Below are 23,197 nucleotides of genomic sequence, written 5' to 3' on the forward strand. Positions count from 1 at the left end.
GCAGGTTTACAAAATGTCTCCTCCAAATTGTCTCATAAAAAGTTTCTATCTTTCCCAGTGGGGCCATTTTTTGGCTACAGCTGAAGATGCCACCCCCACCTTTATCATCCACCACTGCCTAATCAGTTAGAACCTTTATTCATTCACTTTTCCCACTTCCCGTCTGTCCCTCTTGCTAGTTTCTGTGCACAGGGAAATGGATTCCTTTGACATCTATCCCACAAACACCAGGCACGGCTTCACAGACAAGCGTCAGCTCAGACACTGTGCAGGGGACGGGGAGGTGAACGGGAAAGCAGAGTACCAGCGCAGCCCAGCGCAGGAGCGGGTTTTCATTTCAGAGACCACAGGTCCTTAACATGGGTTACAGATGTGCTTTATGTACTTTTAGTTTTTAATTTTCTTATTTCCCCTGAGACACTGTTTCAGTATGTAGCCCACACTGACACGTGACCCAGGCTGGCCTCCTTCAGCTTCCCATGTCTATGTGTGCTCATCTGCTTATTGATTACGTAGCACGCTCCCACCTGTGTGCTGGGTGTGTCTGTGGAAGTCAGAAGATAACTTTCAGGGAACAATTTCTGCCCTCTACCATATAGGTTCTGAGATCAAATTCAGGTCAACTGTCTTGGCAATGAGAACCTTTACCTATTGAACTATCTTGCCAACCCAAAAGTGTTTATTTTCATATGATTTCAGTACTTTACACATACATTTTAATATTTATAAAACACATATTATATTTACATAATAAACTAATAGTATCGATTTGCTCAGGGCTGGATTATTTAATTCACCAAGCTCTGGTTATATTAACAACAAAATTAATTTTATCAAAACGTAGTTTTATTGATTAAACTATCTAACATCTTCGTTTGGGTTTAAGAGAATTATGACAGTTTTGAGTGAACTTATTAAATAACCGAGCTCTGCTTGACACTCTGACCCACTCTACGAGGCAGCCTCTGATGTGTACAGCTGGCAATGGTACACTAGCTCCTGGCCTGCAGGGAGGGAAAGCTCCCCAGCACAGGCTTCAAGGTGGTGGCCTCCGTGCATATCCCAGGTCACACACAATTATCTGTCACACATAATGTTTATATAACAGAAAGGTGCACACCTTTATCTGCCATGAATATTTCAGTAACATTAGTTCTCCTTCAGAAAGTGAAGACCCAATGGAAGAGGGGGAGCTGTGTTTATTTCATGGGGTCTGATGAAGGCGTGCAACAGCCTAAGGACACATAACTAAACCTATTTTATGTTCCCTGTTCTAGGCAGCATTTTGTCTGCCAGTGTTTGGCAGGCTTTTCTGAACTTAGGGTCTTGGGATTTACCTTAGATAAAGATCAGTGAATTATTGAAGGCCCATGCTAGAGACCTTCCTATTGGTGCTGTGGATTAAAGGCCAAGGCCCATGTTTAGGGGTTGAGCCTGCTAACAGCATTTCATATTTTAGGACAATTTTGTGCTCAAGAAGATAAATTTGAGTAACAAAATTGTTACGTGCAAGAAATCATTTCTCAAAGAATTATAAAGCTTGTTACTTACTCTACGAAGCCAAACCCAGGAAATGCTAGGGCCTACCAGCATATCTGACCTGCATCCCTGTGAACAAACAGCCTCATACACACTTGTGTGTTCGCCTAGCTGGCGTGTTGTCCCGTCAGCAACACGATGAAGTAATGGTGGCAACTATCACCTCAACAAAGTATAAAGCCTACTTCTTTGGAAAGAAGTAATTCAACTAATATGAGAAAAATTTCAATCAACTACAACACACATTTCAAGCACTGTTATGACAGTGCTGAGTCTATATTTAACTGGGTACTTCACATTTTGATAAAGGATCAGAAAGTAAAGACACCTGTTATGAAATACAGTTTCAAAAAATATGGCAAAATGCCCTTTAAAGTTCTATTTAACGGAAATAAAGTGGTAGGAATTACTAGTCTAAAAAGGTATCTAACAAATTTGCTTTCTGGCTCATTTTTCACAAAGGAATTGCTTTGCACTTTGAAACAGTGCTTTAAGGACAGCTGGTAAGAGAGTCATGTGACTTCCTGAAATAGGTGGTGGTGCAACAGAGGATGCACAAAGACAAGAACTGGCCGAAGAAACCGGTGCCTATGGCATGGCTTACTAGGCAGATACCACTGTCTGTGACACAGCTTAGCAGGCAAAGAAAATACTGTCCACACCCAGCAGAAATGGCTAAAGAAAACAATGACTATGGCATGGCTTAATTGGTCAAAGAAACCGCTGTCTATCGCAAGTCTGATCAACACTGCCAGAAATTTCCCAAATGGCTTCTGAACAGCCACACTCAGGGAAGACTGAATATGATTGAGATATGACAAATGAGTTTAGAAGAAACTACAGAAGAGATCCTTAACAGAGTGGATACAAGCGAAACACGGGAACACGTGAAGCTGGTGCAGGCATCCTTCACAGCTCAAGAGTTTTCCATCAGTCAATTATACTTCCTGATGGATGAGCTTTAGCCAGTAAAGGAAAAATAAAAAGACAAGAACAGGACACACAAACAACAACAACAAGAAATCATTGAATATTGCTGACTGGATAAAACAAGAAATGGAAAGGCCAATGTACCATCTGCCAGAATAAAACAAGCACCCTTTAAGAGTTTTTTGTTTGTTTGTTTTTCAAGACAAGGTTTCTCTGTAGCTTTGGAGCCTGTCCTGGAACTAGCTCTCTCTGGTCTTGAACTCACAGGGATCCACCTGCCTCTGCCTCCCAAATGCTGGGTGGGATTAAAGGCGAGCACCACCACCGCCCAGCTAAGAGTTTGTTTTCTTAAAGACTGAAGAAAATACCTCCACTCAGATACTTCTCCTAGCCTGCTAAGCCTGAGGAAAGAATTGGTCTTTTTCCTGTATAATCACTGCTGAACTTAATTTTCCAAAGTCCACTGAGCTAGACATAGATCTGCTGGTGTAAGCTGCCATCACCAGTTTTAAAGCCGGGGCAGCTCTATCTTGAAAAATGCTACTGTCTTTCAGAGATTTTATACTTCTGCGAGTTAAAAGCCCTTCACAATCTTCTCTGAGGACGAATACCAATCTGCATCATCATCTTTTACCTTTGGATACAAAATCTTTCTTCTATCTGCTCTCATCAGAAGCAGCTCCGAGAAGCAGATTAAAGGGAAGTATCCAAACCCTTCTCCCATTCCTGCTCAAATTCTAGTTAGGACAGCTGACCGACTGCTTGCATGTAGCAGTTTCCACTAGTTATCACTATAGGCTGCTTACAAAGAAAACAAATGGCGGGACTCTACAGTGACACAGCAATATCCAAAACAGAGGGGACAGAAAAGAAGACGACAGGGGAGACATCTAAATGATATGTGATCCACAGCATGGTCCACCTGCGACCAAGTCAGGCATCTTGTTGGCAATGCTGGGAGAGTTACCCATCTGAGGATGAAGAAGAGCAGTTCTCAGTGAGCTAGCTGTCCCTCTAGACTCATGCTACAGGTACAGAGATGAGGACAGATGGAACTGAACAGCTGTGCCAGAGAAGACTTGAGACTGCTGTGTCTGAAACATGAATAAAAGAAGACATAGGACTCTTCCTTAGATTCTGCTAATAATCTACGAGCTGGAATAAAGAGAGGGCATGCATTGTTAGTCTTTACCCAATTTTACTATGAAATGTAGATTGCATTATAGACAAAAAGAAGCACAAAATTACCTTTTTTACAGTTTTATCTGGTTCAAGAGCAATATCTGGGATGTTTGCATCAACCATCAAGGAGAACAAGTTCAAAATCAGATTGGAATACCTACAAGAACAAGAAAGAAAATGAAACCAGTGAGTGAGAATTTTAGGTTTCTTTGCCTTATCAAGAACACTTCCAAAAGTGTTGGCAACTGCAATCGTGTGATTCCTACTAATCCCAAGGAAGAGACAATATGAGTACACACACAACAGTCACTGTACTTCCTGAAGCTACAGCTGACTCTTAAGGGGGAGACTGTGTACTTCCTGAAGCTACAGCTCGACTCTTAAGGAGGAGACTGTGTACTTCCTGAAGCTACAGCTCGACTCTTAAAGAGGAGACAGTTTGAGTACACACACAACAGTCACTGTACTTCCTGGAGCTACAGCTGGACTCCATGGAGTCGCTCCTGAGTGACTCATGGGATGTTACTTCCCTTCCACTCATTTAGCCACAGCTAAATGACAACCTAGGTAGTCATAAAAAAATACTTGTCATCTAAAAAGACAGATCTTCAATGTTACAGAACTCTAATTGAAATGACAGTGTATTCCTCTTTGTTCTTATTTATAAAAATATTTTCTGAAAAAGAGGGTAATGTCATTATTAGATGGAAATTCTAAAAGTTAATATTCCATGGTATGAGACCCAGAAATTGTAATATGAAGGCCCCAGCTTTTCCCTCAGACATTGTGTGTATTTAAATGGAGACTGCTCGTTTGTTTCCCAGCAGCCCAGACCCAAATAATCACATAGAAACTTTATTAATTACAACAGTGCTTGGCCAATAGCTTAGGCATATTCCTAGCTAACTCTTATATCTTAAATTAACCTACTTCTATTAATCTATGTATCACCATGAGGCTGTGGCCTATAGGTAAGGTTCTAGTGATCTCTCCTTCAGCAGCTGCATGGCATCTCCCAAACTTCACCTGCACTCTCTATATAACTCTGTTCACTCTGTTCAGATTCTCTGTTCGGCTTTACTCTGTGAAACCACTGGCCAAAACAACTTTATTCATCAACCAATAAAGCAACACTTATACAGAAGGACACCCCACATCAATATTCACTCATATTGGCTATTTAGTCACTCTGTGATGTTGTTTGCAGTAAGGTATGGGAACCTCAGCTTGACATTAATAATTTGCTTCTATTTTCTCACTCTTCCTTCTACTGTAGAAGGAGAGAGAAGCCATGAGTCGCTGGACACAGACGCTGGGAACTTTAGGTGGTAAGCCACAGCCACACAGATTAATAGAAATGGGTTATATTAATATGTAAGAGTTAGCCAATAAGAAGCTAGAGATAATGGACCAAGCAGTGATTTAATTAATACAGTTTCTGTGTGATTATTTCGGGGTTAAGCGGCCAGGAACCAACAAGCGGCCTCCTTACATCATTCTACCAATGTTCCACTAGCAATTAATAAAACACGCTGTTTCCCTTCTGCTTTCAGTGAGACAGACATCCTTGGGCATGACTCCAGCTATCAATCTGCAACCTCTTGCCTGACCCCTTTCCCAGGGCACCCTGGCACAGCACTAATCACCTAAGGACCTCTCCTGTTCAAAGTCGACAGAGCCCCCCAGGAGTGCCAATCTGTGGACCATACAGATGGTCCTATGTGAGGTAGACACAATTGAAACATCTACCAAAATCTTACAGCTAACATTGTTCTGAATTACAAAGCACTAAAGGCTACAGCAGGGTCCAAGGCAGGGAAGTCTGTTCTCACTGCTCTTATTGTATTAGATTATTATTAGCTGCTCTAGTAAACAGAATAAGGAGAAATAAATACTTACAAATCAAACACACAACTGCTGCTCTTTGTACATGGCATAATAACCTGGTGAGGTTAGAGGCACAGACCCTGTAGGTTGGCCAAACCATCTTGACCCACCCTGGGATGGACTGCAGGCATAACTTACGCTAGGATTTCTGCTGGACTAGGAAAATTCCTTTTGCATAGTTAGGTGGAAAATACTTAAGAAGCCATGGATCCTGTCACTTCTGATTGTCAGAACTTTGTTCATATTCAAGTACATGACTTTATCTTTTTCCTGGTAACTTAAGTCATCCAGTCTTTTTAATCAGACCATGATGAAAGAAGCACAGAGTGACATTGAAGAAGAAAGGACAAAGTAAAATAAACCTTGTTCAAAGTAGAATGAGTCACTGAAGAGACAAAAAAAATGAAACCTGTGAATTATCTTGAACAGCATCCAAAACTGAGGTGGAGAAAGCATTAGAAGAAAATGGCTGACTAAGAGTGTACCTAAGGCAGGGCAGTGGCTACTACGCTGCTCGCCACCTCCTCCAGGGAGAAGGGATGGGTAAAACTCCTCCTGGGTAGCCAGCTTCTCAACTGGTAGGTTACAGATGGGATAATTAGTAGGAAAGCAAGGTATCCTTTGATGCTGGGTTCATCACTATATGTAGCAAATATTGAGAAATGCCATTATGTCTTTCAGAGAAAGGTCGGGCAGTAAACACACATTTCCACACTCATCCTAGTATTCTGAGACACACAGTCCTCACCTTCGCAGGTGGAGAAAGGCCGTGTAACACTGCTTTCGGAACTCTTGGTACTGCTCACTCTGCGTGCCGCCCATTCCTTCCACCATCTCTTTATTCAGCTTCATTGGAGGAGGAAGAGGCTTTGGATCTCGGCCCAAGATATACCCAAAATCAATGTGGAAGAGTTTGCCTGGATGTGAACAAGAACCTTGGTCATTTCTACAAGTGTCTTTACAAACGAGGAAGGAAATACTTTATTCAATTTGCGAAAGTGCCTCCGAAAAAGATTAATTCATTAAATTATTCTATACCTTCAAACATGCCCTTCAGAATACAGTGTAGTTTAACTCTTGGAAATGAAAAAAGCAAGCCTAAAACCATCCCAATTAATATTAATTTAAAATTTTTATCTTGTATATAGAATTGCAGAATCAAGGAGCAAACATCTGGCCAACTCAGAGAGGAATCAGTTTCAGCATCAGCAGAGAATCTCTTGTTCCTTAAGTCAAATGAACTGCTCTTTATGAGGCAGACAGCCACTTCTTTGATCTTAGTGCTCCTAAAATGAAATACCGACTGTTATGAAATGATGACTTTCAAAAAAAAAATCCTTCAAATTTCAAGGTGGAGAAATTTATGTCTAACAAGAGCTGAACACAGCTGCAATTCCTCCGAGAAGTCTTACATCATAATCTCAGAGCAGACACATAGGAATGGGATCGGTCCGCTTACTAGTACATGAAATCCAGGAAGCACCTAGTGATTGACAAGTTGCCATGAAGCAAGGATACTCTGGACTGAATTCTTAGAGCAGAGACTTGGCACTTAGTGCTGTTAACTCCTGCCTCAGCTTTTGGCACACAGGATGCACCAACCATTGAGGGATGGAATTAACTGGCTTAAAAAGCTAACTAAAGCCGGGTAGTGGTGGTGCCTGCCTTTAATCCCAGAACTCAAAGAGAGACAGGTGGATCTCTTTGAGTCCAAGGCCAGCTTGTTCCAGGACAGGCTCCAAAGCTAGAGAAACCCTGTCTTGGGTGGGGGTGGGGAGGATAAAAGCTAAATAAATTCCCCTCTAGGGCAACCTAACTGTCCTGTTTCACATGGAAATTAATCATCCACCTTATTTTTCCCATCAAAGGTACCAGCCTTGAGGACTGAATTTACCATTCATGAGCACAAGCAACGCTGTGCCAATCAATTTTCCACGCTAACTCCTGGTTAAGATGTTGGCTATGCCTTCCTGTTCTCTGCTATCCTGAGTGCTAGCAGTCACTTTGTCCCGGGGAGACATGCATCAGCGACTGGCGCAGAGACTAAGCTTGTAAACCCTGCAGGAGGAAGAGGCGGGGCCTACTAGGGAGCACAATTAACCAAAGCACTAAAGAAATTCCCATCTTCATGCAATGCTGCAGAGACCCATCCTAGTGTCACTGCGTGAATCATAATGCTGATGACCTGAGATGTAGAATCACAAGAGAATACTGTAACACAGCACTTGGAACACAGTAAGTGCTCTAAAAGCCAGCTGCCTCTCTGTCTCTCTCTGTCTCTCTGTGTCTCTCTCTGTCTCTCTCTCTCTGTCTCTCTCTCTGTCTCTCTCTCTCTCTCTCTCTCACACACACACACACACGACATAAGGTCAAAAAAACCAACCAACCAAAAGCCATTAAGGGCGCATGATTAACGTCTTAACTGGTTCTAAAGGGGAAAGCAATTAAAAATGATAATATTTATTCAAAATTAAATTAAGCTGTTTACCATCCAATAATCAGGTCCAATAATAAGTATTTATTTTAAATACTTTAATAACATGTAAAAATTAAAACTTTGAATGTTTCTCAAAAATAAATCCTGAGGCTGGCAAGATGATCAGCAGGAAAGGGCACCTACTGCCAGGCTGGTGATGTGAGCTTCATCCCAGGGCCCACCCCGAGGAAGGGGAGAGCAGGCTCTAGCAATCTGTTCTCTGACCTCCACATGCAGCCCACCCAAATAACTAACTAAATAAATACACAAGCAAACAAATGACAGTAAAATGTTAATAACGACGGCTTTGAAGATGTCTGAGCATCCAGAATTCACTGTACCCGAGACTCACCGATGACAGGAATTGGTACAAGTCAACAGAGAAGCCACCTACTTTTCCGCAACTTTTAGACATCTTTATCAGAAGAAGGAACTAAATGGTTACGTTGGACATTTTAGGGGAGAGAAAGTGTGCTTAACAGCTTAGCTGCAAACACCAAGTCTGGGAAATGGACCTGCCAGCACAGGCAGCAGGCCATGGGCGAATGGATGTTTATCCTAACTGCCTAAAGACTCACAGTGAAACAGCTGCACGTAAAAGCCAGCTTCTCTTCTACTCGGTCACTACCTTAACCTTTTCTAAATAAAGAAGTGGTTAAATCATGTAGGAACTAGGTTTGTTTCTTCTGCTATTTCTGGTGTAGATGGTGCAAATGAAACAAAGACAAGGAGCTACAGACTGAGCCATCCGATCATCATCAGACAAGGGGGCACACTCTGCATCAGCTCTCGGGGCTCCTGTAGCCTACAGAAGAGCACACGTTCCCTAAGCAGTTACTACAGACTGAGCCATCCGATCATCATCAGATAAGGGGGCACACTCTGCATCAGCTCTCGGGGCTCCTGTAGCCTACAGAAGAGCACACTAAACGATGCCCACTCACCTTTCTCCCCTACTCAACGTATGATGAGCCAGTAGGAGGCACTAGAAGTCACATTCTATTGTTACTATCCCGAATCCAGGCAGTTCCGAGCACCAGGAACTCTCCATGTGTCTGCTTTGCTCTATTAAGCCAAGGACCTTCATTCTAGCTACAGCCCAGACAACGTTTAACATTGCTGAAACAGGGAACGTTCTTCTAGAGGCTGGAGAGCAAGTAGGAGTTTTAACATCCTTCTTCCCTTTCTTGAACTTGTTTTAAACAGACAACAGAGGACATCTGAATGCCATGGTAAAGCTTACTACTTTGGCATCCTTTCATTTCTGAGTTCGTTCCCCCCCCCCCCCCCCCCCGGACAACACAGCCAATCTAAATGTTTCCAGCTAATGATAATGACAGAATGGCTGGCTATCCAGATGCTTCTTCAATTGTGATGCTGATTACATCTCTGCAAACACACCATGAAATGAAAATATGAGGCATAAAATAAATTAATGCACTGAACCCAAACTTCCAAACCCCACACCATGGCAACCACAGAATGCTACAGAGGGCCAGCTGTTTATTCCCAGGGTCACACAGATGGCCGGGAGCTGTGGCCCCTCATTTCTGCCCATGAGGGAATCACACAAATAAACATTCAAAATGAAGATTTTAATAACTGTGTATCACTCGCACACAGTCAGAGACAATCTGCACTTTGAAATCGTTTGGTGGCATCCAGAACAGACGGTGGGTCCATAGTTCACGTGGCATATACCTAAGCATCTTCACAGGGGCAGGACAGTCCAAATTCACACCCAAATCCCACACTGTGAATGGTATGTAGTTTTCATGCTATATCCATTGACACATAAATGTCATCAGATTAAATTTTACTAGTTTATATTACTTATTAAATCAATAAATCTATTTTCATTTTATAGTTATGAAAAACTATTCATATACGAAGTCATTATCAGGTTTGTGTTATACACCATTGCCTTAGTTAAAGTTTCTATTGTTGTGAAGAGACACAATGACCACAGCAACTCCTATAAAGGAAAACATTTAATTGAGGCTGGCTTACAATTTCAGATGTTTAGTTCATTATTATCATGGCAAGAACCATGGCAGCATGCAAGCAGATGTGGTGCTGGAGAAGGAGCTAAGAGTTTACATCTTGATCCCCAGGCAGCAGGAGATGCTGTACGACACTAGGCATAGCTTAAGTAGATAGGTGTTGTGGAATATTATTTTAAGATGTGTTAACATTTGTTTACACATTGGAGCACTTGTTTTAATGACACAAAGATGTGTTGTATTTCTTTATGTTGCATTTGTTTAACTCTGTGAAGTTGTGTTACTCTGCCTGTCTAAAACACCTGATGGTCGATTAAAGAGCTGAATGGCCAATAGCGAGGCAGGAGAAAGAACAGGCAGCGCTGGTAGGCAGGGAAAATAAATAGGAGAAATCAGAGAGCAAGAGAGACCAAGGAGTGAGAAAAGAAAGGGCCAGCCACCTAGTCAGTCACAGAGCAAGATGAAAGTAAGATTACAGAAGAAAAGGGAAAAGCCCAGAGGCAAAAGGTAGATGGGATCATTTAAAATAAGAAATGCTGGCTAGAAAAAGGCCAAGCTAAGGCCAGTCATTTAAAAGAAAGAATAAGACCCCATGTGTGATTTATTTTGGAGCTGTGTAGTAGGCCCCCTAAAGAGCCAAAAAAGCGAAAGCATAAGGCGAAATAAAAACTAACAACATATAGAACCTCAAAGCCTGCCCCAAGAGTGACACACTTCCCCCAACAAGGCTACACCTCCTAATAGTGCCACTCCCTATGGGCCAGGCATTCAAACACTTGAATCTATGGGGCCATGCCTATTCAAACCACCACAACCATGGAGCCTTCCTTCCACTTGAGAGCCATCAAGCTCTTGTTAAAGCATCATTCAAAAAGCAGCAGATAAAAGGAACTGTTTAATATATTAGACGTTTTCTTATCTCTGAAACTAGGAGTCCAACTAACTGTATGAGCCAGAAGAGGCATCCTTATCTCAGTCAGTCGGTAGTTCACCCTGGAGGGAAGCCATCATCCCTGGACCATGCCATATCTGTGAGCCTCACACAATAAGCAGGACAAGGGTTCTAGCCTTACTGTGTCCAGGAAAAAAGACAGAGGGTGTAAGTAGCCCAGAGGCATCAGAACTTTACTTTAGAGATAAATGCCTTCATTGTTAAGTCCGTTTTTTTTCCCCTCAGAATTTCTAGCAAAGTTAATTACACATAAAACTACAAAGCATAATAAGGAAGTTAAGGACAGGAGATACTCTGAAAAACTAACCCTTTAGGTCAGCAGTGACCAGTGTTAAACTGAGCTTTGTCAGAAGCCCTGAAGCAGGTCACTCTGAAGATCTAAGATAGACAGACAAAGACACCACTGGGTTCTCAGGAGAGGGTGGGCTGTTTTAGGAGCTACAAGTCAGTTCCCATTTAACCAAGAATGCTGGCATCCAGGGTTCATTTTTAGGTTAGTATCAAAAGCAACGAACACATACATCCCTTCAAATCTCCAGAAATAAAAATAAAAAATAATTCTTTATCAAAAGAGTTATGATAAATTCAAGCTTCATTTCATTTGAGTCCTGTGGTGGTATAATGAGAATCCCCCCAGAGGCTCATGTTTGAATGTTTGGTGGCCAGTTACTTGAACTGTTTGGGAAGGACTAGAAGGTGTGGCCTTGTTGAAAGAGGAATGTTTTGAAGTTCAAAAGCCCACGCCAGGCCCAGTCTCTATACATGCTGCCTGTAGATCAGGATATAAGCTCCCAGCTCCAGTGTCAGGCCAGTCTGCTTGCCTGCCTGCCACCACACCCCTGTCAAATAGTCACAGACTAACCCTCTAAAACTAAAGCGAGCCCGAAATTAAATGTTTTCTTTTATAAAAGGGGCTTTGGTCATGGTGTTTCACCACAGCAATAGACTAGTAACTAAAACAAGTTCTCCATGACCCATCACTGACTAAGCTATGGTTTTATCCACAGATATCAGCAGTGAATAACAAAAATCCCCTTTTCAATCTCATGCCAGTTTAAATCTGTAGCTTCCTGCTTTCTCCAGGCTGCCATAACAATTCAGTAACAAGTAAAACATCGAATCCTTTAAAAAACAAAAACCTAATTAACTGACTAACAGGCCTTTGATAAAGGCCTACAGTTTTATGGTGGGTATACAGTGCCCTCTGCTGTTTGTCTAAGGAAATACCCAACCAGCTAAAAGTACTCAAACCAAGAAATGAAAAATTAGAGAAATCTGTAATTGAAAGTCATGCTTACATTATCTTTAAACACACTTTGAATTATCCATATTTACAGAAGCACCTTATTTCACACGTGCCTCGAGTCCCTCGCTGGTCCTTTCCCAGCCCATCTATATTCCCTGGGACACTGTGAGCTAAATCTGAAGCCTTACACCTCACAACAGAGACCTTCACAGAGATAACATGACACCTCTGACTACTCTGCATAGCCGCCACCAAAGCAGACCCTCACGCTGAACTTTGTTTGCTATGCTGGCAATAAGAACAGAGTAGACAGACATTCCGTATCAGCTGTTGAGACAAGGTAGCTACATAGGAGAACCCAAAGTTCTCAACTTTTAATATGGTCTAAGATTTATGTTTATGGCATAATGGATCAAAAATGCACAAAGAAAGATGATTAAAATGAGGCATTTTAAAAATAAAAGAACGGAAATGTACTTCCTGCAGTGAACCAACAGTCAGAACTCACTCTGTTAAGGCTCAAATATCATACTATTTATATAGAACATAACTTGAAACTGCCTTGAAACATTGCCATATGTCCCCTCAGGTGAGAATTTTAAAAGAATGTCTCTGGTATTGTTGTTTAATTTTTTATGTTATTTAAATTCTTTAATGTTTTTAGACAGGCTCTCACTGTGAGCAGGCTGGCCTGGAACGTACTCTCATCAGACAGGCTAGCCTTGCGTTATAGTGATGGATTGCCTGCCTCAGTCTCCCCAGTGTTAGGAGTTTCCACACCCAGCTAGACTTACGCTTGCCTATAGGTATTGTTTAATTAATTAAGTTCCCTGGTAAAGAAGACTTATATGTTTACTGCAGGATATAACTGTATGAACCCTAGCTGGCTTGTGGTGGCACACGCAGAGGCAGGCAGATCTCTGTGAGTTCGAGGTCGGCCTGGTCTACAAGAGCTAGTTCCAGGGAAGCTCCAAAGCCAACCTGGTCTCAAAACCCACAGCGCCCCCCCCCAAAAAAAAAAAGAAAAAGAAAAAAACAAAACAACAAACAAAATACCTTGCATTTCAGAAAGAAAAAGAATGTTCTTCATGAACATTTCATGGAAGTTTGTTATCTAAAGAGGAAACCTGAGGCGCCCTCTGGTGGAAACTAATGCAGGCTCACAACTAAAAATTCACAGTCTGATTTCCACAACACTAAGACCTAGGTGAAAAAAAAAATACTATTCTATTTCATTTCAATTTTTAAAATTTTTTTTCTGGGTTTTCATCTAGGAGTTTCATGTCTTTTTAAAAATTGTTTTCATACAGTACACTTTGATCATATTCTTTTCTCTCCCTTTAGTTTCCTACCCACCCAACTTCTTGTTTCTCTCACCTCTGCAAAAAGAAAAAAACAACAAAAAATTAAAACCGAGATATGAAGAAAGAAAGAAAGTCAGTCAGTAAGACGAAACGTACCAAACCAAAGGAGACATAAACCCAGAGCCAAGCAGCAAGAGCTGCAGTGCTGGTAAGGCAGCTACTTTGCAGAGAGAATGGCTGCAGACCAGCTCAAGCCAGGAGTGGCGCGAACCACTGTAGTTCTGGAAGGAGCTAAAGAAGAGATACAAGAGAATATCTTCAAAATGAAAATGCTCTCAAAATCGTCATGAGAATTTATAAATATCTTTTGCTAAAGTGTTAAAGTAGCCCCAAACCTCTGTGTTTACCAAAAAGTCCTTTGGTCTTAGCTACTTCAGTGTGGTCAAAACAGAAACATGGCATCTCAGACACAAATTCAATAAAATAAATTTCACATACGATAATTCAAAATGAATATAGAAATTCTATTACAGTATGTGAGTTAACAGGGTTAGAATATTAGCAAGTGGTCAGATTGCATTCAACTATTCCATTAAATTCTGGCTACCATGAGAGAAATGCAAAAACACAGGAAATCATCTGCATATGAGAAAGATGCCTTTAACCAGTAATTTGAAAACCTAGTTTCTCCAAAAAGCTACAGACACTTGAATTATTTGTTCAGAGAAAGGACTACACAGAAGAGCAGAGCTGATTAGCTGCCCACTACTCCAACCCCGCCTTCCTGTCCCCCTAGCCAAGCGCTGCCCGCAGCTCTAGAGGCACAGGGCACAGTGTTAAATGACAGACAAGGCTCCTGCTCGCACAGGCCCTGCACCCTGACTGGGCGATGATTGATGAGCAGTCAGTAAGAGCCCCGGCTCTAGCAGGCCCTTAAAAAATACCTGTTGGCGTAAATGAACACCAGCAGCCAACATGAGGAAGACAGAATGAAGCAATGAGTACAGGGTGCCACGCTGATGCCCACCTAACGATTACAGGTTTGCTAAGAGCATCCTAATTCAGCTCAGACAATAGTCAAAGTCCGTCCTGCAAGGATCTGAGTGAGTAAAGAACTTTCCAGAAAGGGGAAACAAGGGTACTTGTCTTGTGGCAAGAGTGATGTGACATGCAGATAGAAGACGAGCTTGGGAGACTTTATGTTGGTGGCTTAAAGGAGGGACACTGAAAATGCAGAACTGGCATGTTACTGAGGGGTCCCGGAGCTGAGAAGAGACTTACAAACAAGGGTGATGGGTAAGGATGAGATGAGGCCAGGAAAGACATTAGTGGATAACGGTCTGGGCTGTTACCTTATGAAAGGAAAGGAGAGAAGGAGTAAGGCTGTAGGGGGGCAAAACTGTAGAGGGTTGCTGGTCCCACGTGATTAGGATGCAAGGAAGCAGCTGGCTCTTCCAAACTGACAGGAAGGAATGGAGGGGTGTCTAGAGCTGTACTTAGAGAACAGGCAGGTGATGTGAGCTGGAACCCCGTACTGGGAGGCTGAGGAAAGAAACTCTGAGAACAAACAAACAAGCTATCATGACGAAGGGAGAAAGCAATGATCACTCCTGGTGCTCCATGGAGAAGGAAACCGGGAGACAGCTGCTAAACCGAGGACAGCTACGAGTGAGAAGGAACAACGTACCTAGGCGTGCTCATGGAGTGTGGTGCCCCACACATGGCTCTCTACAGAGGCATGGCATGCAGGATGGGGCTAGAGGCTTCACTCACTGGCTCCCTGCTAACGGGTCCTTCTAGTGCCCCTCTTAAGGGACTTAAGAAGAATCTAGGGCAGTGACAAGGCTCAACAGCTAAAGGCACTTTCCACATGGGCCCAATGACTTCAGCTAGATCTCCTAGACCAACATGGTGGGCAGAGAGCTGGTTTCTGAAAGCTGTCCTCTGACATCCATATACACCAGGGCACACGTGCAACCACATACACATATAGAAATAAAGAAATGCATTAAAATTTTTTTGATTTTTTTAAAATCATTTTATATGCACAGTTCCTCCTCCATTCCCCCCCTTCCTATGCAACTTATTTTGTTAATAAGTTGATTCTAGGATAAAGGAAAAACACCACATACAAAAATACATCTTCTTTTCTCTGTCTCTCTCCCTCTCTTTGGTTTTCTGTTTTTTGAGACAGGGTTTCGGGCTGTCCTGGAACTCACTATGTAGACTAGGCTGGCCTCGAACTTACAGAACTCCATCTGCCTCTGCCTCCTGAGCTGGAATTAAAGGTGTGGGATACCACTGCCCGACCTAAAATGTGTCTTCTAATGGTATTGATTTGTTACCTGTTTTTGTTAACAGAAGGTTATCCAGGTGCCGATCTCCAACTCCAAGAATGTACGTAATCACACAGTAGCCAGCTGGAAGACAACAAAAGTTGGGAAAGACATATCAGCACACAGGTCACACACTCCACTGACCCTAACAGTAATCTGCGCTTCTTTAGTTTACACGTGGTTTTAGCGTCTCCAATTTCCCCACTAAGAAAGCTGTGGCTCCCTGGCCCTGGCTTTGTTAATTATTATCCTGAACACTAAAGAAATTAGTTATTTGCAACAGCAAATATTAAAGATTTTTGTCAAATTATTGAGTTTTTTTACTCTCAGAAGCTAAATTAAGCTTTGTGAACTTTAACTTAAGTATCCACTTAGCACGTCTCATTAGAAACAGATATGCAAATGGGGACTAAGTAAATACATATAAGGTAAACTGCAGTCATTATATATATAATCTCATAATCTTTAACTAGTCTATTTAGCCAATGCTCCACACCAGTATCATCTTTTCAATCCCTCCTTGAAATGAAAATGAGTTCTTATGACGATAAGCTGAATGGTGACTAGCACACATGACAGGAAATGACAAGTTCACCAGAAAGCATGGCCCTACTTCCTTCCAGGAGCAGACAACTTCAGAGGCCATGAGAGTCGCTCTCCAAACACAACTGTTAGTTCTGCTTAACATTAATAAAAATAATTATTTCTGACTGAGGCGTTCCCCAGACTTTACTTAATGATAATGACCTGAAACACGGAGACTTCAGCGGGAATTACAAAGCTCCACAATGGCCAAGCGGCAGAACGAGAGAGGGGAAGTCTTAACATATGAGATCAACTGCACGCACACTTTCACCTCCAGCATTTCAAGATTCCAAGGATTTCTTTTACCACCTTATACCTTTTACTTGTTTTCTTACAAGGCATTTTGATCTTAGCTTGTTGTAATTATGAACCAATATAGTATCATCAGTATGGCTGGCTTTTCTTCACTCGTGCATCTATGAAAAAAACGCAGCTTGAAACACCTACCACAGCTTTTGACGTAAGTGTCCATGACCTCAGCACTGATGCCATTCGGTCCAGTCTCGCTCGGGGCATACTTCCTAAAAAAGTTCTGAAAAGGAAGTGAACGCAAGTTTACAAACTGAGCACTTTCAACAGGTTAGGCACTACAAAACCATCGTAACATGAAGTCAGAGGGCAGTCTGAGGCTGAGGAAACAGCAATGGCAGCATCCAGTAATCCGAGCTGATGCAAGAGCCTAGAGACCTGAGGGTTACTTCCTGCACATGAACAGGTGGGCCTGCCCTTCACAGTGGGAGCCTGAATACACGAAGTGGAAATTCCACAGCACACCAAAGCCACAGGCTTCTCTTTTCAGCTTTCCCACACCTCATGAACCTGACGAAGGATCTGGATCTGGAATATATGAGGGAATCCTACACACTGATCATCTCATACAAAACACAATGAGGAGCGGAAGGAGGGAGAAGATGAGCAAGGAAGTCAGGACCACGAGGGGTGCACCCACCCACTGAGACAGTGGGGCTGATCTATTGGAAGCTCACCAAGGCCAGCTGGACTATGACTGAAAAAGCATGGGATAAAACCAGAGTCTCTGAACAGGGCGAACAATGAGGGCTGATGAGGAGCCAAGGACAACGGCACTGGGTTTTGATCCTACTTTATGTTCTGGCTTTGTGGGAGCCTAGCCTGTTTGGATGCTCACCTTCCTATACATGGACGGAGGGGTGAGGACCTTGGACTTTCCACAGGGCAGGGAACCCTGACTGCTCTTTGGACTGGAGAGGGAGGGGGAGAGGAGTGGGGGGAGGGGGAGAAGGGTGGGAGGAGGGGGAGGGAAATGGGAGGCTGGGAGGAGGGGGAAACTTTTTTTCCTTTTCTCAATAAAAAAAATAAAATATTTATATATTATATATATATATATAATATATATATATAAAAGAGAATGGTGATGGGAAGGAGCACTTCAAGGGAGTAAGGAGCCCTCCACAGGAGGACTAAGGAGCACATCGGAGGAGGACTATGGAGCCCTCCACAGGAGGACTAAGGAGCACATTGGAGGAGGACTACAGAACACTCCACAGGAGGACTATGGAGCCCTCCACAGGAGGTCTAAGGAGCACATCAGAGGAGGACTAGGGAGCACACCACAGAAGGATTAAGGAGTACTTCACAGTAGGGCTACCGGGTTTACTTTCAAATGTTCAACCCTGTATTCAAGCCAGAATACACAAAGGAAAGCTACACTGAGATTCCCAAAGCTAAAATCTCATCATGGGAGCGTGCCAGACCTTCCTAGTGGGTGCTACTGTGCAAGTGGAGGTAGACCTAGAAAAAGTGAAACTGCTGTGAAAATAACTCTTAGATTCAGTTGAATCTGAAATTAGAGAAGGCACATGGCTGCAGCGATCTACACACAGCAGCGATGGATGGAATCATCGGAGGAAATCTACACCTTTATGAATAGGTGACACCCCTGGACAATCTGATGGCTGAGGGAACCACAGCCAAACGAGGCACACTCCTGTGCCATGACTAGTGTTTGCTATAGTGAAAGGGCTCAACAGGATCAGATGGAAAAATGGCGGAAAATGATGTGGAAGCTACCTCTTCGAAGGGGATAAAATAAGTGTAACTTCTTGCAAGACCAAGGTGGTTGGAGTGGAGGGAAAGAAAAAAGAAAGAAGAAAAAACCTCCCCCAAATTAAAATTTTGCCATGATATGGGCACAACCATACAAATCATGTTTAAGATAAAATTTTGGTATAGACCTGTTTTAAGAACAAAAACTGAAAATAACTAAAAATGTTCATCAATTAATGGCTAAATAAATTACAGTATTTCCATGTTTTGGAGCAGAATGCAGTTCTAAGCTTTAGTCTGTATGGTGTATAGTATGGGGGTGGTGAGCTTTATTCTATCTGTTTATAGATAATGAGCCCCAGTTAGGTGCTGCACACAGTTTAAAGGCTTAAGCACTGAAATGACTAACAATGTAGCTTTCAACTACCAAGAGTTCTTACCTCTGTAGAGAACAAAGATGCAGAAAAAAAAGAGTAGAAAAGGAGACTAACAGAGTCCTTCATCATCATCTGTATTCATATGGATGTCATTACCTGAATGCTTCCCTCTGTGTCAAGTACTTCAGCAACAGGAACTGACTGGATGAACTGCATGAAGCCTACATGGAAAGAGACACATAGCAGTAAGCACCACACATCCGGCCCATCAGGAAGACCTGGTACACTGCAGTAAGCATCACATTGGGTACCTCAGGCTCCCATCAATCAGGAAGGTCTGACACACCGTGTTCATTCCATATGGGTTGGGTAACCAGAGAAAGCTAAGGCTCTGTTGGACACACCTTCCCACTTAGTGGACATTCTACTCTGTTCCCAGTGGACACCGTGCTAACTTTATGCTGGTTACAGAACTACTGGGCAACTTCATTTAATTAGTTTGATTCATCTGTACATTTTCCTAGGAGAATTTCTATCAGTTAACATTTAGTGATAGACTATATTAACTTGAACTTAGCATCCTGCCGTAACTTTAAAACAGCAGTACAAATGTGAAGTTCTGTCCTCCCACCCCAGACAGAAAGGACGCACACACTCCTTAGATTTTGCCAAGTGCTGAGAGTAGAAAGAGAGCCAGTCAACCTGGTACAAGATCATTAAACAACAGACGTGAAAAACCTAAGCATTTCTGATCTGGATTTGGTGGCCCTGACAGTCTAACAACTGTGGACAAAGGGTAATCCCTGCAGAGTATAAATATAGAAGAGAAAAAAGGAAAAAAAGCCTACATCCATTCACTCCAACAAGCATTTATTGATTTTCTATCATGTAGTATAAACTATGTCATATGTGGGGAATAAAAGATGCTTATCCCTAACTATACATATATTTTAAAGCTCAAATTTTACTGGAATAAATATCATAAATGAAAGAGCTCCATGAAAGTCAAGGAGGGAGATGGACCTTACACAAGAATGAAAAGCCACCAAGCACAGCAGGAAGAAATTTCATGTCTGGTACTGTAATTCTGTCAAAAGCTGGGGAAGTCAAAGTAGAACCTGTTATTGTTATTGTCTAAATGGTTACACTGTCAAATCTGCCTTCGAAATATTTGAGTCTATATCCCTGGGCTGGCTGCTCTCAACCGTGGAGTAGGCAGCAGAGGAGAGATGCAGAGTAAGTCAAAGTGCTGATAATAAGAGACTGAGGGCTCAACTCAGCACTCCTCTGTCTTTGTCCCGAGAGCACATAAAAGCTAGAAATAAACTTGTGTAGACAAGCTAGAAAGGCATGAAAAAGCACAACGGTGCTTTCTGGAAGATTGCTCTAGAAAATGAAATGGGGTGACATCACCAACCAGACTTGGGAGCGGAAATGGAGAGCTGAAACAGGAGGAGTGCTGATGTATAGAATCTACAACGAGCAACCGCCGGGCTCAAACTGTCCAGCATCGCAGAGACTATGTACACACAAAGGTGCACATCTGCACACACATGGACACACTACAACACGCAGCAGGCACTTGCTCAGTGACATCTGCAAGCCAAGTGTGCTCCAAGGCCTTTCTGGGCCACGGGAACTCCCAAAAGGACCATGCAGTCAGATGCAAGAAAATCTGTGAACTGTGAAGGAGGAAATGAAAGAGGGGGGTGCGAGCATAAAAACATAGAGGAGAGGAACACAGAGAAAGGGGGAAGAGGAAGAAAGGAGGAGAAGGAGGGGAGGGCAGAGGGGAGAAGAGAGGGAGATGGGAAGACATTCCAACATGGCTTCAGAGCTCTGAATAAGCTAAGTCACTCTCTAGCTTTTTTAAGGATTTTCAGTTTAAAAAGGAAAAGTATACTGACTGGAAACTGAAGAAAGTGATCGTGATGTAGAATGAACTCACCATGTTTGGTACTAGTGGCTAAGACCTTATAAGGTGTCAACTTCAGATCCAGATTCTCCTTCCGTAGCAGCTTTTGATTGAAAGATAAAACACAGTAAGTGAACGTAAAGACTGGAAGCAGGCTCATGGACATATCATAGCAAAGACATAAAATGAAGACAAGCGGAAATCTTACGGGTGATACCTAAACTCTCAGTGTCAAAATGAACTAATTTTCACCTAACTGAAATATGTCATACGCTGTCAATAAACATCACTGTTCTTCCTAATGCTTCGTGCTGATCTTCCAGGACACAAAGTGACACAGAAGGCAGAAGCAAAGAAAAAGGGGGTCTGTGGTTCTCTAAAGGTCAGAGACTGGGATGGCACTTGGCAAGGATCTAGCTTATTTAGATGGTTAAGTCTAAAACTGAGAACTTTGGAAAAACCACTGCATGTGCCTTCCCACTTGCCATGAGAGCCACTCTAAAGTGACGAAGAGAAGCTTGTTGGAGGTAAAGTGGAGACTGCCGAGCTGTGTAGCACTGTAAAGAAACGACACAAATGCTTGTGTGTCTGTGCACACGACAAATGGGGCACTGTTCCCACCAGCGTACTCAAGCCCACCTTGTCCATCAGGGAGATGATCTGCAGGATCAGCTGGTCTTGACGCAAGTCGTCGCCGTGCTTGAAGATGACCGGGTATTTGCCTCCGTCTTCTGTCTTAAAGAACAGCTGCGCAGGCATCAGAGCGCTCTGCAACAGAAAGACACCGCTGAACACTGGGTGGAGATTAGTGAACAAAGATCGACTCCATACAGAAGGAAATGCTGACGCTCCGCTATGTGCACAGGGGCAAAAGGCCTTAAGAAATGAATTGGCTGGGGGAAAGAAACTCGGGGTGCCAGGCAGGACCTACACACAAGGCAATTAGATCAGAATGGACAGGAGTGTAACCAGGTGGCAGCAGAGTGACCCAAACAGACTCTTGAAGCTGTTCCTCCTCTGTAAACCAAGGTTGCCCGTCTACTAAGACAGTAGGAAACCTCGGGGCTGAAGTCCGACACTGCTAGGGCCAGATACAGAGCTGGCTTTGGACAGATGTTCACCTCGTTGTTGTGGTGTCAGAGACCTACTGGAGCAATAATGTAAAAGAATGCCATTCAAAAATGTGCAGGATCACACAAAGTCAAGAATGCTACTTTTTAAAAAAAAATGTGTACAGTGTTCTGCCTGAAGGCCAAAAGAGAGCATCAGATCTCATTACAGGAAAGAAAGAAACAAACCCAAAACTTCTAGGAGTACTTTAAAACAACAGATGCTATGTTGTGCGCTGAAGCTCTCAGCAGCTGTGTGAGCTAGTGACAGGGTGCTGACACAGCACTAAAGGCTCCTGTTCTGCCTTACATGGTCTCATCTCCCAGGTTCAAGAAGCTCTTCCTCACCTGATATCAAAGAACATTGGTGAAGCTTAAGGCTGTGTGCTCCTAGAACCACAAACCTTTACCTAAGGGTCCCCAGATTATCCTGGACGCCTGATTAGCTTTCTACCTGTACAGTCAGGAGCAGTGAAAAGAACATTTGGCATACTGCTTAGAATAAAGGCGACTGCTACTTAAAAATTTAACCAAAGAAATATGAGTATACAGGAATGAGTATTTAAAAAAAAAATGGTAAATGGGCCTGATATCTAGCCACTTGAACTTACAAACTTTGAATATCTAATGTAAGCATTGAAATTTGCCTTTTAAAAATACCCTATATGAAATATAGTAACTGTGGCTCTGACTACTTTTCAAAGTAAATACTAAAAAAAAAGTTCCAGAGAAAAAAATGACATATTTTCATAGAAATGTCTCTCTAATTGAAACAAAAAAGATCTTAAAATTCAGTAACGGGCCAGAAAGACAGCTCAGCAGTTAAGAACACTTGTAGCATTTGCAGAAGACCCAGGTTCTATCCCTAGCTCGACTTCCAGAGGATCTAAAACTCTCTTCTGACCTGAGGGCACCAGACACACAGGCAGTACACACAGACATACATGCAGGCATAACACTCACATAAATAAAATATATCCAAAAATAAAAAAAACCACAATAATGTGAATAATAAAACATACGGATAAACAATAATGAAACAGGGAGAAATATGGTTTCTCCCTGAAATGTTTTCACTTTCTAAGGTGGCGGCTCTGCTGCATTCTCAATCATGGGCTCCAGGCGTACACGGGGATGACCTGTCAGACTTACCTTGAACAGGGTGGCTGTCTCTGGGATGATTCCTCTTATTTTCACCTGTGGCTCTAACGGCAATGGGATCAACTCCACATCCGACAAATTCATTTTTTCATTATCTCCAAGCAGCGCTTGAAGTCTCTCATTCTAGAACAAATTAGAAAGGAGTAATGAAAAATTAGTCCACAAGCACA

At 42.6% G+C, this 23,197-nt stretch overlaps 1 protein-coding gene across 1 annotated transcript in view; it reads right to left on the bottom strand.

Moving 5' to 3' along the window:
• The window catches only part of Pik3c3 (phosphatidylinositol 3-kinase catalytic subunit type 3), a 76,293-nt gene that overhangs the window by 9,056 nt on the left and 44,040 nt on the right, over positions 1-23,197 (bottom strand). The window contains exons 16-23 of the mRNA XM_075969092.1: positions 23,019-23,150; positions 21,397-21,525; positions 20,791-20,860; positions 18,999-19,063; positions 16,888-16,972; positions 15,865-15,939; positions 6,287-6,455; positions 3,718-3,808 (exon numbers count right to left, since the gene is read on the bottom strand). Of these exons, the coding sequence (XP_075825207.1) occupies positions 3,718-3,808; positions 6,287-6,455; positions 15,865-15,939; positions 16,888-16,972; positions 18,999-19,063; positions 20,791-20,860; positions 21,397-21,525; positions 23,019-23,150 (816 nt within the window). The remainder of the gene's footprint in view (positions 1-3,717; positions 3,809-6,286; positions 6,456-15,864; positions 15,940-16,887; positions 16,973-18,998; positions 19,064-20,790; positions 20,861-21,396; positions 21,526-23,018; positions 23,151-23,197) is intronic.

Source organism: Microtus pennsylvanicus, chromosome 4 (assembly GCF_037038515.1).
Source record: "Microtus pennsylvanicus isolate mMicPen1 chromosome 4, mMicPen1.hap1, whole genome shotgun sequence".
Classification (NCBI taxonomy): Eukaryota; Metazoa; Chordata; class Mammalia; order Rodentia; family Cricetidae; genus Microtus; species Microtus pennsylvanicus.